General features: G+C 34.5%; 2 protein-coding genes across 3 annotated transcripts in view; one reads left to right on the forward strand and one right to left on the reverse strand.

The window, feature by feature from the left end:
* Positions 1-11674, reverse strand: part of LOC123765010 (uncharacterized) — a 19093-nt gene extending 7419 nt beyond the window's left edge. Inside the window, exons 1-9 of one of the 2 annotated variants that reach the window (XM_045753344.2) lie at positions 11516-11674; positions 9614-9733; positions 7431-7566; positions 6886-7026; positions 5606-5706; positions 4213-4376; positions 3323-3468; positions 2503-2707; positions 633-764 (exon numbers count right to left, since the gene is read on the reverse strand). In XM_045753344.2, the coding sequence (XP_045609300.2) occupies positions 633-764; positions 2503-2707; positions 3323-3468; positions 4213-4376; positions 5606-5706; positions 6886-7026; positions 7431-7566; positions 9614-9705 (1117 nt within the window). In that variant the 5' untranslated portion in view covers positions 9706-9733; positions 11516-11674. Of the gene's footprint in view, positions 1-632; positions 765-2502; positions 2708-3322; positions 3469-4212; positions 4377-5605; positions 5707-6885; positions 7027-7430; positions 7567-9613; positions 9734-11144 lie in introns of both variants that reach the window. The other variant, XM_045753345.2, reaches the window with a different exon arrangement.
* The window catches only part of Tim9a (translocase of inner membrane 9), a 225468-nt gene that overhangs the window by 131389 nt on the left and 81258 nt on the right, over positions 1-12821 (forward strand). The window lies entirely within an intron of this gene.

Consider the following 12821-nt stretch of genomic DNA (forward strand, 5'->3'; position numbering starts at 1 on the left):
TTAGCCGTTTATACTGGTAATGCTTCCCCCATATCATGTATTATATGCATATGTCTGTTTAGGGAATTTTATTCCGATCAATATACAACCAAAAATAACTGTGTGCAACAAGTATAAACTTGACAAACATAACAAAAGTAAAAACATTTCGTGTGTGTTTGACGCTCACTGATATGTTCCAGCGTTGTTTTATATTTGGCGCTATTCTAACTTACGCTTTGTTGATCTTTTTTACCTATGGGCTCATAGAACATTCTATTGCGAACACATTGACACAAAAATGAATGACGTACATAGAAAATTAATGTCATGAGAGTGAAATAAGTATAAACTTTCAAAGCGCCGTGCGTCGTCCCGTCACCGATACCGGGTAACAATTTCACCACTTCCCACACTCTTGCGGGCGCTGTCCAAAACAGTTAAAAGAAAATGGAATGACCTGGAAGCAAGAGTAACTATTTTGTTTGGTTAGTTTGGTAGAGAAAAAAATTATGAAGAGAGTAAGTTGTGACAAAGATCAGGGTTTAAGCAGTATGCACAGTGTGGAGGTGTTGGTGTGCCAGAGGGAGCAGCTATACTGTTGGCGGCGGTGGTGTGTGAAGTAACTACACTATAGCAGCACCAATACTTACGTCTCAGAGCCTGTTCACCTCGACATGCTTGAACGAAATACAGCCTTGGTTTGTTCAAAAGTGCCTGACTGAAACACAACTTTCGAATGTCTGTGATGGAAATGCAGGAGCGATCGTGCAAGTAGAGTTGATCTGTAATACACAAAAATATTATTAAAAAATCTTGTTCAAGTAATTTATTCAAAATACTGTAATCTGTTATTAATACATCTACTGATTTGACACATACAATAACTGATCTATTATACATAAATCAGCTTAACATGCCAGCCGTGCTATACATAATCCATCCATTAACATTACTCCGTTTTCTACTTTTACGAGGAGGGGAGGCATCAGCCCAGGAGAAGAGAAAAAAAGTAAATGGTAAAAAGGTTGTGATATAATTTCTTTATACTATATCTTCAATGTACTGTAAAATTTATCTGATAAATTGTCACTTATTTATACACGATCCAGATACTTCATAGAATGTGTCGCGTACAATACTGGAGAGAGAGTGCGAGCGAGCCATCATATTTGCAAAATTGAGGCTGATCTGCTAGTTTTATGCTAAAATGGTACAAACAAATTCATGATGGTACTGTACACTTGTCCTAAAATGAATTTTCAATTCTTATGATGGTTCTCAAAACCGAAATGTAAAATAATTCTTACTCTGCCTCTGTATTTGGTGTCTGTTCCAAATATAAGGTCATTGAATATTTAAGAGGTTGTAAAAGGATAAGATGTTTCTCCTATATTTATGTACTGTAATGTATAGTACTCTTAAGTAGCACCATGCAGCTGGAACCACCAAAGCTCTTTTAATCATTTTAACATGTTTGCTGAATTCTGAAAAACGTAAAAAGGAAGCAGGAAATATAACTCCTTGTTCAAACTTAGAAGACTGTTTTCTGGTAGCAACTAGTACAAATCTATTTAGTACAAAATGTAAAATTAGTACAAATCTAACGAGGATGGGTTGATAAAGCACTAATTACTTAGTACATTTAGAAGTGATTACCACAAAGGTACATAGCCTCTGAGGACAGGTTGGAATTCTGTTTAAATTACATACAGTACTTGAACAAAACATAGCTCTAATAATGCAATTTCAAAAATATATAGAATAAAATAATGACGGTAATAATTTTTCTTTGGAAATAGGTTACAAAATTAAAAAGACAATAAAAATATCTGAAATTCTTTGTACTGTATCATGAGTTTGCAGTATGTGTTATTAATTAGATTTAGCCTCATATAGCAAAGCTGATTTTATTAAAGTTGTCCCTTACATAAATCCCACTTTCTTCGATCACATTAGAAAATGGACCAAGAAATACTGAAGTACTGTACTGTACCTATGTTTCTAAGACCACACATTATAAACACTTTACAATATTAGACATTAAATTCAGCCATATGCCATATGGCTCAAATTTGTTTTTTAATAATTCTGTGTACTATGGTTTTCCTTGCTGTGCCATTATTTTAGATGCAGACATCTGTTCTGGTTGGTAGAAAGAATTTATAAGCAGACTTCATATTTCCTTATTGCCACTGGTTCATCACTATTTGACATATGAATCAACTGCCATTAAATAAAAAGCACTAATCGTTGCTATTGACAACTTAAAAGCTTAAATACCTACCCCATGTATGGTGAAATTCAATCATACCTAACTCTCTCATGCTGAGGGCTAACTGTCTTGTATTGTCTCAACAATAGAGTACATTAAAAGTTATAACTTCTAAGCCAAGTAAAAGCTATATGCAATATCAATTCATATTTGTATGTATAATTCTAAAGTCGAATCAAAACCAAAGCAGCGTAACTGTGCAGATATGTCGTTGTTCTTTATGCAACATTACACAACAACAGACTCACCTTGCTCGTCTCCGTGAGTCATTATGCACACTGCCAGGCAAGAAACAACGGCAAGTCGTGGGTTAACTCGAAGATTTTTAAAAAACTGATGTATCTTGTCATAATCAGGATTGTCAAAATGCATCACATGGAATCCAAACAATTTGAAGGTGCCTTCAAGGCGTTCTTTATCAATATCTGATCCATGGCGGTCAGAAAGAGGGATCTATGAAAGAAAAATTATACACTGTAAATACCGCGAGAGCATAATGCCAATGAAAATAATGTACAGCATGTGTAATATTTGTCATTCTAAATAAATCTAATTTGCTGTGCATATTTTGAAGAAAGTGTTATCCAAATTATTATCTTAAGTGGTTATGTACATGACTGTACAGCGTGTCTGACAATACTTAAAAGAGAAAAAAAGGGGGAGGGGGGATGATGAATAGATTGTAGTGAATAATAGAAAACAATGATCCAACTTGAAACTAAGAAAACAAATTCAACTTGATGCTTGTAAAAATGTTTATTACCCATTAAAAGAAAGCAATTTAACTTTCTATTCAACCACACACAAAGCACAAGTTGCCTGTACAATGTTTTGGCTTATCCCAAGTTCTTCAACAACAGGAGAAAAATATACTACTCTTGAGACTGGATAGTTCTTTACCAATCTAGGGATGGAATACCGAATAGTTCTTTCATTTGGCTGTTTATCCTATCTAAAGTTTTATTTATATTAAATAATGCCAGTACACTGCAATGTTCACCATTATGAAGCCTCAACAGTAAACACTGCTTCCAAAGTCACATACAAAAGTCCTATTTATTTACTTACATTGTCATTCATTTCTCTAGGCTTCATGAAGGTCTTTATATTGATGATGATGCAGAGTCCATGAGGGTAGCATGTGGGCAAGGGGTAATAGTTGCTTTCGTTTATCTGCGACGTTTGCGACGAAAGGGATGGAGTGCGTGAGACTCCTGAAGTATATGGTATGTCAGTTGAAGTAAGAGGTTAGTAAATTTATAATGCTTTCTACCTATATCACCTACCCACAGTGCATGTTCTCTGCCTTTACTACCTGTCCATATTCTGCATATTCTTCTTTACCACCTATCCACATTCCAAATAGACTCTACAGATATAGTGAAGAAGATTTACAGTCTCTCTTCTTCGAGATGCATTAACAAAATAATTTAAGGGACACAATCATTAATTACTATACATCATTCTATCCATGTACTGTATCTAAATTTTAATAAATTTATCATATATTCCCTATATAATTTCCAAATATCATTCTTATTTTTCATATGACTAGCAAAACTCAAACATAAGCTATTCATTCCTGCTTCTGATATTGTTCTTATTTTTCAAATTAAGTTGCAAAACATGTCATTTTCACCGACACGTTCTAGTGACATGGTCACTAAGCTGCATACTGAACCTCATCTCAATATCTCCATTCACTTAACTTTGTGTTTGTTATTACTACTCTTTTAATACTTACCCTTTGCACCTCTCTATCTTATCATCTCACAATAATTCTCAAACATCACCCTATTCAATGGTATTCTGTTCCTCATTAATTGATCGTTAAAGAAATTTTAACATTATTACCATGCTACATAGTCACCGCAAAGTATCAACTTCAAATATTCTTGTGTACATTTTTTAAGATTAAAATATCACAAAAAGAAATCACAACAAATTGATAATCTTACTGATAATGAAGGGATGCAAATAAGAAGCCAGAGTCTCCCTGTCCTCTTCTAACAATGCTTCAAAGAGTTCTGTAATGAGTGTTTCATAATTGCCACTGTTGAGGTTGCGTACAAATGTTTCTTCTAAGGGCCTTCCCATTTCAGGACAATACCACCCCATCAGTCTGAAACACCAAAGAATATAAATACTCTAAAACTATGATACTCAGCAATATACAGTAGATATCTTGGATTGCTCATACTGGAGTCATAATTTCTGAGCACAAGAACATAAACCTACAATGAACTAATGATATCTTGATTATGTGGCATAATTGATTTCAGATTCATATTTTTTTGTAATAAAATTAATGTGTTTTATTAGTGTAAACATAATAGAATTGCATAATTTGTTTTATGTTTATGATCCTATACCAATTCAGATAAGATAAAATAACTCATTTACACTGATATCTAACTTAGATAATCCAGTCATAACCTACCATAACCAAAAAGAATTCCTTTTGGTGCATCCAGACTTCCACTACAAGACATCACTGTATTTGCTTTCCAGTGATCTATCTTTCTGCTTACATTTTTCTACCAACATCCATGATGCCAGTTTCCTCTGGAAGTTCTAATTCCTCGAGAGGACTTCCCTATTCCCTCTGGTGCAGTGGACCCATTCTCTATTGAAATAATAATATAATAATAATTCATTGTTGGGGACAGGAAGCCAGAGTGTATTCATACATGTTTTAGCTTTTATCGAGGTCCCCCCCACTCCCAAGGCCGAATTACTGACCCCGCCCTGGATGCAACCCCACAACCTGACTAACTCTTGAGTACCTACTCACTACTAGGTGAACAGTGGCATTAGGTGAAAGGAAATGTTCCTAACCATTTCTGTCTCGCCTGGGATTCGAACCCGGAATTGTTGATTGTGCGTCGAGAACGAACCTGACTGTACTACCGGGAATGTGAAATGTGAGAAACTAAAGGAGCTTAAAATATAGGCGGAAGAATTCCACATATTGATTAAACAGTAAATATTGATTCATACTAAAGGAAGCATGAATATGTAAAAAAAATTAAGATATCAATCACGTAAAAATAGGAAAGCAAGAGAAAGACAGAATGGCACATGTTAAGGAAAATAAAGCGAAAATGGGAACACAAGTACAGAACAGATTATGTACAAAGCATTACAAAGTGACACTTGATATGGCACTATAATTAATCCCAAAGAACTCTTTTGATAATTACTTACTTAATGCCAAAGAAATAAACCTTTCATAGGAAAAAATCAAAGCTTTTAGCATTCTTATTGGTAGCACATCCCAATACAACTTGGATCAATCAGCATTCTACCTTCTGATATTCCTTTTAGAAACATTTATAACACTATAATTACCTCTTGTGTACAAGTTCATCAGCTTGTTCTTGGGCCATTCCAGCAAACACACAATATAAAGCCTTGCGATCATTAGCAACATGGTTTAACGTTTTAAAAATCTGAAATATACATAAAAACTATGAGCAACAGATCACAATGAGAACAATTTCTAATACTATTTCTGAGCATAAGTACTTTTGTCACAGATGAGGTATAAGAATCCTCTGCAGTTTACAAGAAATTGCTTTCATTTAAGCAGGAAAACAGGGAAATGACACCACAGGGACTACTGGGTCTGTGCAGGGAGTCACTAGAGGAAGTATTAATTAAACTAGCTAAGTAATTTTAGCTAAAAAAAATCTTCAATTTTTATTTAGCTCCAGCCCTACCAAATCTCAGTGATAGTAAGTGGATGCTCACCATTGGTCGGTTGTGAATCACCCAACAATCAATTCCAGCTAGCACACACTTCTCCCTGATACCACCAGGAAGCAGCACCAACTCTGCCTAACATCAAAAACTAGCCTTGAGCCCCCCCCCCTTGTACATCCTGATTCCACTTCATCAGTTTACAAATACAGACCGATTCCTAAATAAGTGATGATATCAGAACATTAAATATAGCAACTAGAGTGATGGGATTTACAACATGAAGAATCAACAGAAACACGAATACAGCATCATCCTTCAGTTCTGGTTGAAATACTCCAAAGTGAGCAGACTTTTTAGGATATAAAGAGAAGGATGACAAAGCTGATACCTGTATCAGGAACCTTTCCTTCAAGAAAAACTTTGTCTCAGTCTGCTCTTACTGGAAGGAGACATGATTGGGGAAGTCAGAACAAGAAATAATGAGTCTAAGTTGGAGAATTATTTTTATAAATATATAGAGATGTACTGGGCTAGGAAAGGAGTTGTGAATGAGTGGAATTCGCCTCCAGCAAGCATTGTAGAGACAAAGAGTTTAACAGATTCCAAGAAGAAATAATGTAGGCAAGGGGTCGATTTAAATGGGACTCGGCTAATACGAGCTCACACCCCTACTGCATTGCTTCCTAATTTTTATGTTCTTGTGTACTTCAGCATTTTTCTTCTAATAAACTAGAGTTTCTGTTGCTGTGAAAAATAGAACTGAAAATTTGCATATACTGTACTTACAGAATTGATAATCATACTGTATTATGAAATGTAAATTATTACACAAAATCATATAAAAAGAATGAGCATCAGCAGTATAACTTATTAAAATAAAGATGATGAGCATATTCATTTCACAGAATATAGATTCAGTAACTTACTTTGTGTATATTGTGGTCAACACTGAGGCCCAACTGGCTCTCAAGTATATCATAGCGACCAATGATGTAGAATGCCTCCATAACATGCTCCAGGTGGCCGAAAGTTTGGCGTACAGTATTAACCACTTGTTCTAACGCTTCCTAGAAATGCAAATATAGTATCTTGAGAAATTATAGAAATATTCATAATCACCTAACATTAAAAACTGCCCCAAATGTATTCTGTACGTCATAAGTGCTTCCTGATAATTCTCAAAGTAATAAAGCATGCAGACAACAAGTCACAATAACATTGCTGGGAATTAAGACAACCAATCCACAAATTCGAAAATAAAAGAATTGACTACTTTTGGTCCTTCCTGAATCATTATCAAGTTGTGATGATGATCCAAGATGGACCGATATGTTGTCTATTCCTATATTTTCAGATTTGTGGGTTGGGTGTCTAATGCAGCATGTTTTCTTATCATTCTAAAAGTTACACAACTTACAAAAAAGTTACACAAAAAACTTAGGTGTTAACTGTACCAATGATTACCCCTTACCTTGGCTCGTCCATCGCATATGTATTGACAGTATTTGAATCCTTGTCTTGTCAAGTACTCAATATCTAGTACCAAGAAGGTGACACTGATGGCCTCATATTCATCAAGATCTGCTAATATTGTGTTGGCTTGAGAACTGAAAACGTTTTATGAATATTATTTAGCAGCAAATAACTTACTTTCAAAAATACAGGTTTCTATACACAGTATAGTAAGCTTAAACCTAAATGCAATATTTTGTTTCAAGCACCGACAACACTCCGAACAACATAACTACAAGATGCTAGACCATTGTACAGCCAAATCACTTTAATTTTATCAGGAAAAATGTGCCACTTACACAATACTGCAAAAATGAAACTACACCTTACATTTTGCATGTTATTAATAGTAATATAATAAGTTAAACTAAATATAAATCATGAAGAAAAACAGAATTCAGACTTTCCAGTCAAAGTTTGAATATTTAAACCAATCACTTCACTGATATAAGCATAAGTTATACATTGTCTTGAAAGCAAATCTGTAACCAAAGAAAGCATCTCTCAAGACTTAAAAAATGACACTCTTTAAAAAGGGAAGCTGAACTGCGTATGAAAATTACCGCCCAATCAGATCAACATCCACAAGCTAATAAAAAGAATCCTGAGAAATGTTGTCATATGACATTTAATGCACTGTACATGGGTTTTCAAAGGATTTTTGTTATAAAGGTCCACATGGAAGATCAGTGCTAAATATAAAATCTTACTATATCATATACAAAATAGTAGCATGAATAAAATAAGGTTGATGAACAAAAACTATTAGTTATTCTAAGAGCAGAATTGGTGTTTGAAAAGAAATTTGAGTAAAGATATCACAATACCCTACCCTATTTTAAATATAGTATATGCCACTGACTTAACAAAGTTACATCATCAAATTTGCAAATGGTACCCATATTCATTGTAGCAAAATACAAGATTCATTATGGGCACAACAATCCACAGACACAATAGTCCAAAAACTGCTCTGATCTTTGTGGAAATGTAATAAGATCTAAAAGTCAAAATGTACCAATTTCCAAAAGTGACAGAACAAGATGCCAACCAATTAACAGGAATTATGAAATACCTATAAAATACATACACAAAAAATTATTATCCAGCTCTACAAAACCCCTTGCATGCCTCATTTTTAAACCTGTCCTGTTGTTTAATTAATACAGTACTTAGCATTTTAAATGAAATTGACCAATACATCAAACTGTGGAGTTTTAATTAAAATTAAATCACCATAATATTGACATTTTCTGAGCATGAGCCTCAATAGGTTAAGGGGATTCCTTAAATACAAAAGTGTCTGGTTGGACAAAACAATTTAATTGCTCTTTATTGTGTAAAGTCAAGAGAACGGGTTATATCTTCAGCACTATTCAATGATGGAATCTATTAATTTAAAAAGGAAACACAGAATTAAGCCATATTTGAATAACAGTATAGGCTGCAGGTAAAAAACTAACAATTTTTCAAACAAGGCATAGCATGGCAAATCTCAACCCAATTTTTAAAATACGGGTACTGTTATGGAAATGAGAACTTTAACCTAGATCATTTCATATTATTGTTACAGGGTAAAAAAACTTAAACAAGGATCATATCTTCAAGATGGCTGATGCTATACAAATAGGTCATAATTTCAAGCTTACAGAATATGTGATTCTATAAAGAGAACAATCCGCTTGCCCATGAAAAAACACACTAGATGGGAAGGAAGTTTCCCTCACAAGATGGAGGCTTTGTATCTCCAAAAAAATGGCTAGATATAATTGATAAACTATTATAGGTACATTTAGTTCTGCCTAAAATCCACACTTCAATGAAATACACATTTAATTGTATATATGGCTACACTTGCTAGTTTCTGTGATAAATCATTCAAAAACAATGTGGGAAAATACTGTAGCTCAAAAATCTACCACTAGAAGCCTACATGATTCAGTAAAAATAATAACCTTCTTTACATCTCCATATATAGATGTTGAAAGTTTCATGGTGATACACAAAGGCATTCTCCAAGCATCATATATCATTAAAATCATAAGGTATTCTTACAAGATAAACCTAATTCTTGCCAAAATTGAAAAGCAAGGCTCAAAATATAGAACAGTATAATCACTACAAACAAAAATTAAGTCATACTTTAATTTAACCTGTGCCAATAAAAATTGATCGGAGATATCTGGACTGCAACTTGCTGGCCCCAAGCATGTTGAATCTCTCACCATCGACATAACTCATGTGTGATTCAGCAGACTATGTCTGTGAGGAAAATGAAAGAGGAAAGATTAATAAATCAAAATAAAGTTAGGTTGAATTTTGTTATATATTTTTAAACTGTTCTCTCATAAATTAAAACCATGATAATTTTTAAGAAATGCATCAAGCTAAAATAAAATTCAACAATTATGTCATGATTACTAAAACAGAACTTCTATGACAGCAATTTATAAACTTTAATGTAATTAAATAAAACAAAACAAAAATTCAGTGATAAAAATAAGGTGTCTTGTAGAGCAGTGGCCTCTGCAGGTGACTCAATTCCCACACAAGGCAGAGACTTTTAAGAACATTTCCTTACACCCAATCCCTGCTTATCTAGCAGTTAATAGGTACTTGTTTACCTAGCAGTTAATAGGTACTTGGTTACCTAGCAGTTAATAGGTACTTGGTTATCTAGCAGTTAATAGGTACTTGGTTACCTAGCAGTTAATAGGTACTTGGTTACCTAGCAGTAAATAGGTACTTGGTTACCTAGCAGTTAATAGGTACTTGGTTACCTAGCAGTTAATAGGTACTTGGTTACCTAGCAGTTAATAGGTACTTGGTTACCTAGCAGTTAATAGGTACCTGGAAGTTAGTTAACAGTTGTGGGTTGCACCCTGACATAGGATCAGTCACTGGCTTAAGAGAACATCTATATGAAACTGACTTTGTGTCTCCAACAATGGAAAATAACAAATATCCTAAATCTTGCCCTTCATTACTATAATTTTGTAAAGGAAGTTTTCACAAGTGCATTAGTTGCCAAATTAAACTTCATTATGTAACAGAAATTATGCATCGTCCTAACAAACTTTATCTATTATTCATAGTCCTTGGTAGCATAACATCAGGCAGGGTTTCATATTCATATTTATCTTTATTCACAAACTTACCTGTGTTTACATAGAACTGTTTTCAATATAACTTACAATAATTTAATTATCCTATGAATTAACTTCAGTGATTTAACAGCATAAAATTGTAATTGGTACTGACAAATATTTTACTTAGATTTTTTGTTCACCTTACTCAGATAATATGTATGAGCTGTTCATGTATATATATTATATATAATATATATTATATAATGTGGAAAATCCACAAAGAAATGGGAAAGGAAGATGACCGTTTTGGCCGTTTAAAGCCATTGTCCACACCAGATATTTCAGTTTGGTGTTGACAACGGCTTTAAACGGCCGAAAAGTTAATCTTCCTTTACCATTTCTTTGTAGATTTTCTGCATACAAATGATCAGTGTTTCGTGATCGTCAATTGCATATAATATATATTATACAATATATATACAGTACTGTAAATCTAACACTTCTTCATCTAGGTCTGTCTTGCATCAAAGTATAATGAATTCAAACTCTCCTTCATCCAACAGATATATTATTTCGTCACTTACCACATTAAACAAAGTCCTGAAATCACAAAAAAAGTGAAGAGCTGATAGAAAATATTAATCTTGTTGAAGTGATACGTTCTCTGTGATAAGTAAAGTTTGCATAGTTTTTCCTTTTTCAGTGATGCGTATTTAGTTTGTGAACTGACACGAATGTAATAATTAATCACCAAAATATGTGCTAACACAATAAATTATACCTTCTTGCATGTATATTAAGTAAATTAAACTAAATAAATGATTGTACGAGCTAGTTCTTAAGTGAGAGGCAGAGGTCTCCTGCTGGAGTCCCAACTACAGCCTCTTCAGGCAACGAGTAGCCCCCTAAGAAGCGAAACTTGGAGTTATCTCGTGGTATTACTGCAGAGCACAACCTTTTTTGGTGTTGCTGTTGCTGGTTGAGGGGCGACGACGAGACCGTCTTGGTGATACGTGGAGTCTAAGTGAAGGTTTTCTCTCCATACCACCTGTTGCGTATCCTTCTTGTTTACTTCGGGTAATCCCCCGTCTCGCGTCCGAACGGCTAATGCAAACCCTGACTTTGGTTACAACAAATATGTAATTAATTGTAGTTAATGTTTTTAATTATAGTGGATTATTTCTTACTTTTATTAGTATTTGTTGAGAATTTATTATATTCATATAAGCCATCGCTGGTATTTTATTTGCGTAAAAATATTTTGACGAGGTTAATTGAGGCCCTGATAAATAAATTAATAAAATCTATCTAGGAAATTTGATCAATTCTAGTATCTTTACATTAATTTACCTGAGGGGCCACATTTTTAGTGTCCTCGTCGGGGACAGGAAGCCGGCAGCTTGTTAAAGGTCTCTCCATTGTTCCTGGGGATCTTTTCTGGCTTAATTTAAAGGGTTTATTTAAGTCCCATCCACTTGGACTGAGCAACGGCCTCGCCTCTTGCAGGTCGGCGTTCAATCCCTGACAGTTCAAGTGGTTGGGCACCATTCCATCCCTCCTTTCTATCCTAAATCCTTATCCTCCTTATCCATTCCAAGTGCTATATAGTCGTAATGGCTTAGATAGATATGTCCTGAAAGTGAAATCTCCATATTTCGATATGTTCGTAGTCCAGATCATGGACTATGCATGACACTCAGAATATATCCGAGTCATAATTTTTCCTTAATTTTCCCGAAGGGTCGCTATCTTGTGGCCTCGAGAACAGGATTACGACACAATAATTTCCTCGTGCCATGAATAAGAGCATCCATTCCCCTATTACTACCCCCCACCCTCTCTCTCCCTTCCCATTTAAGAAATTAATAATTAAAGCTTAATGTATCGACTTGAAGCGGAGCACTTTCCTTACGTTAGGCTGATGCTCTGGCCACAGAGGGCTCCTTCTCGCAAACCATTGACACCCATGGTTAGATATAGTCAATGTGACTCATCCCTGATTGCAAAAATTCCACAAGACAAACTCTAACCATTAATAATGATCGAATTATAGTCGGTCTACATGAATTACATCCCATATTGGCCGAATAATATGCTCTTTAAGATGCATTTGATAATAATGGATTGCCTATATGAGCACATATATAGCTGATGGCAGTAATTAAACTGAAAACCCCCAACAAAATTTAACAGAGACAAAGTAAAATCTATAGTAGTTCTCATCTTTCATTCCGAAGTGCTGTACTGGACGAGCCACGTAC

Source organism: Procambarus clarkii, chromosome 29, assembly GCF_040958095.1.
Source record: "Procambarus clarkii isolate CNS0578487 chromosome 29, FALCON_Pclarkii_2.0, whole genome shotgun sequence".
Taxonomy (NCBI): Eukaryota; Metazoa; Arthropoda; class Malacostraca; order Decapoda; family Cambaridae; genus Procambarus; species Procambarus clarkii.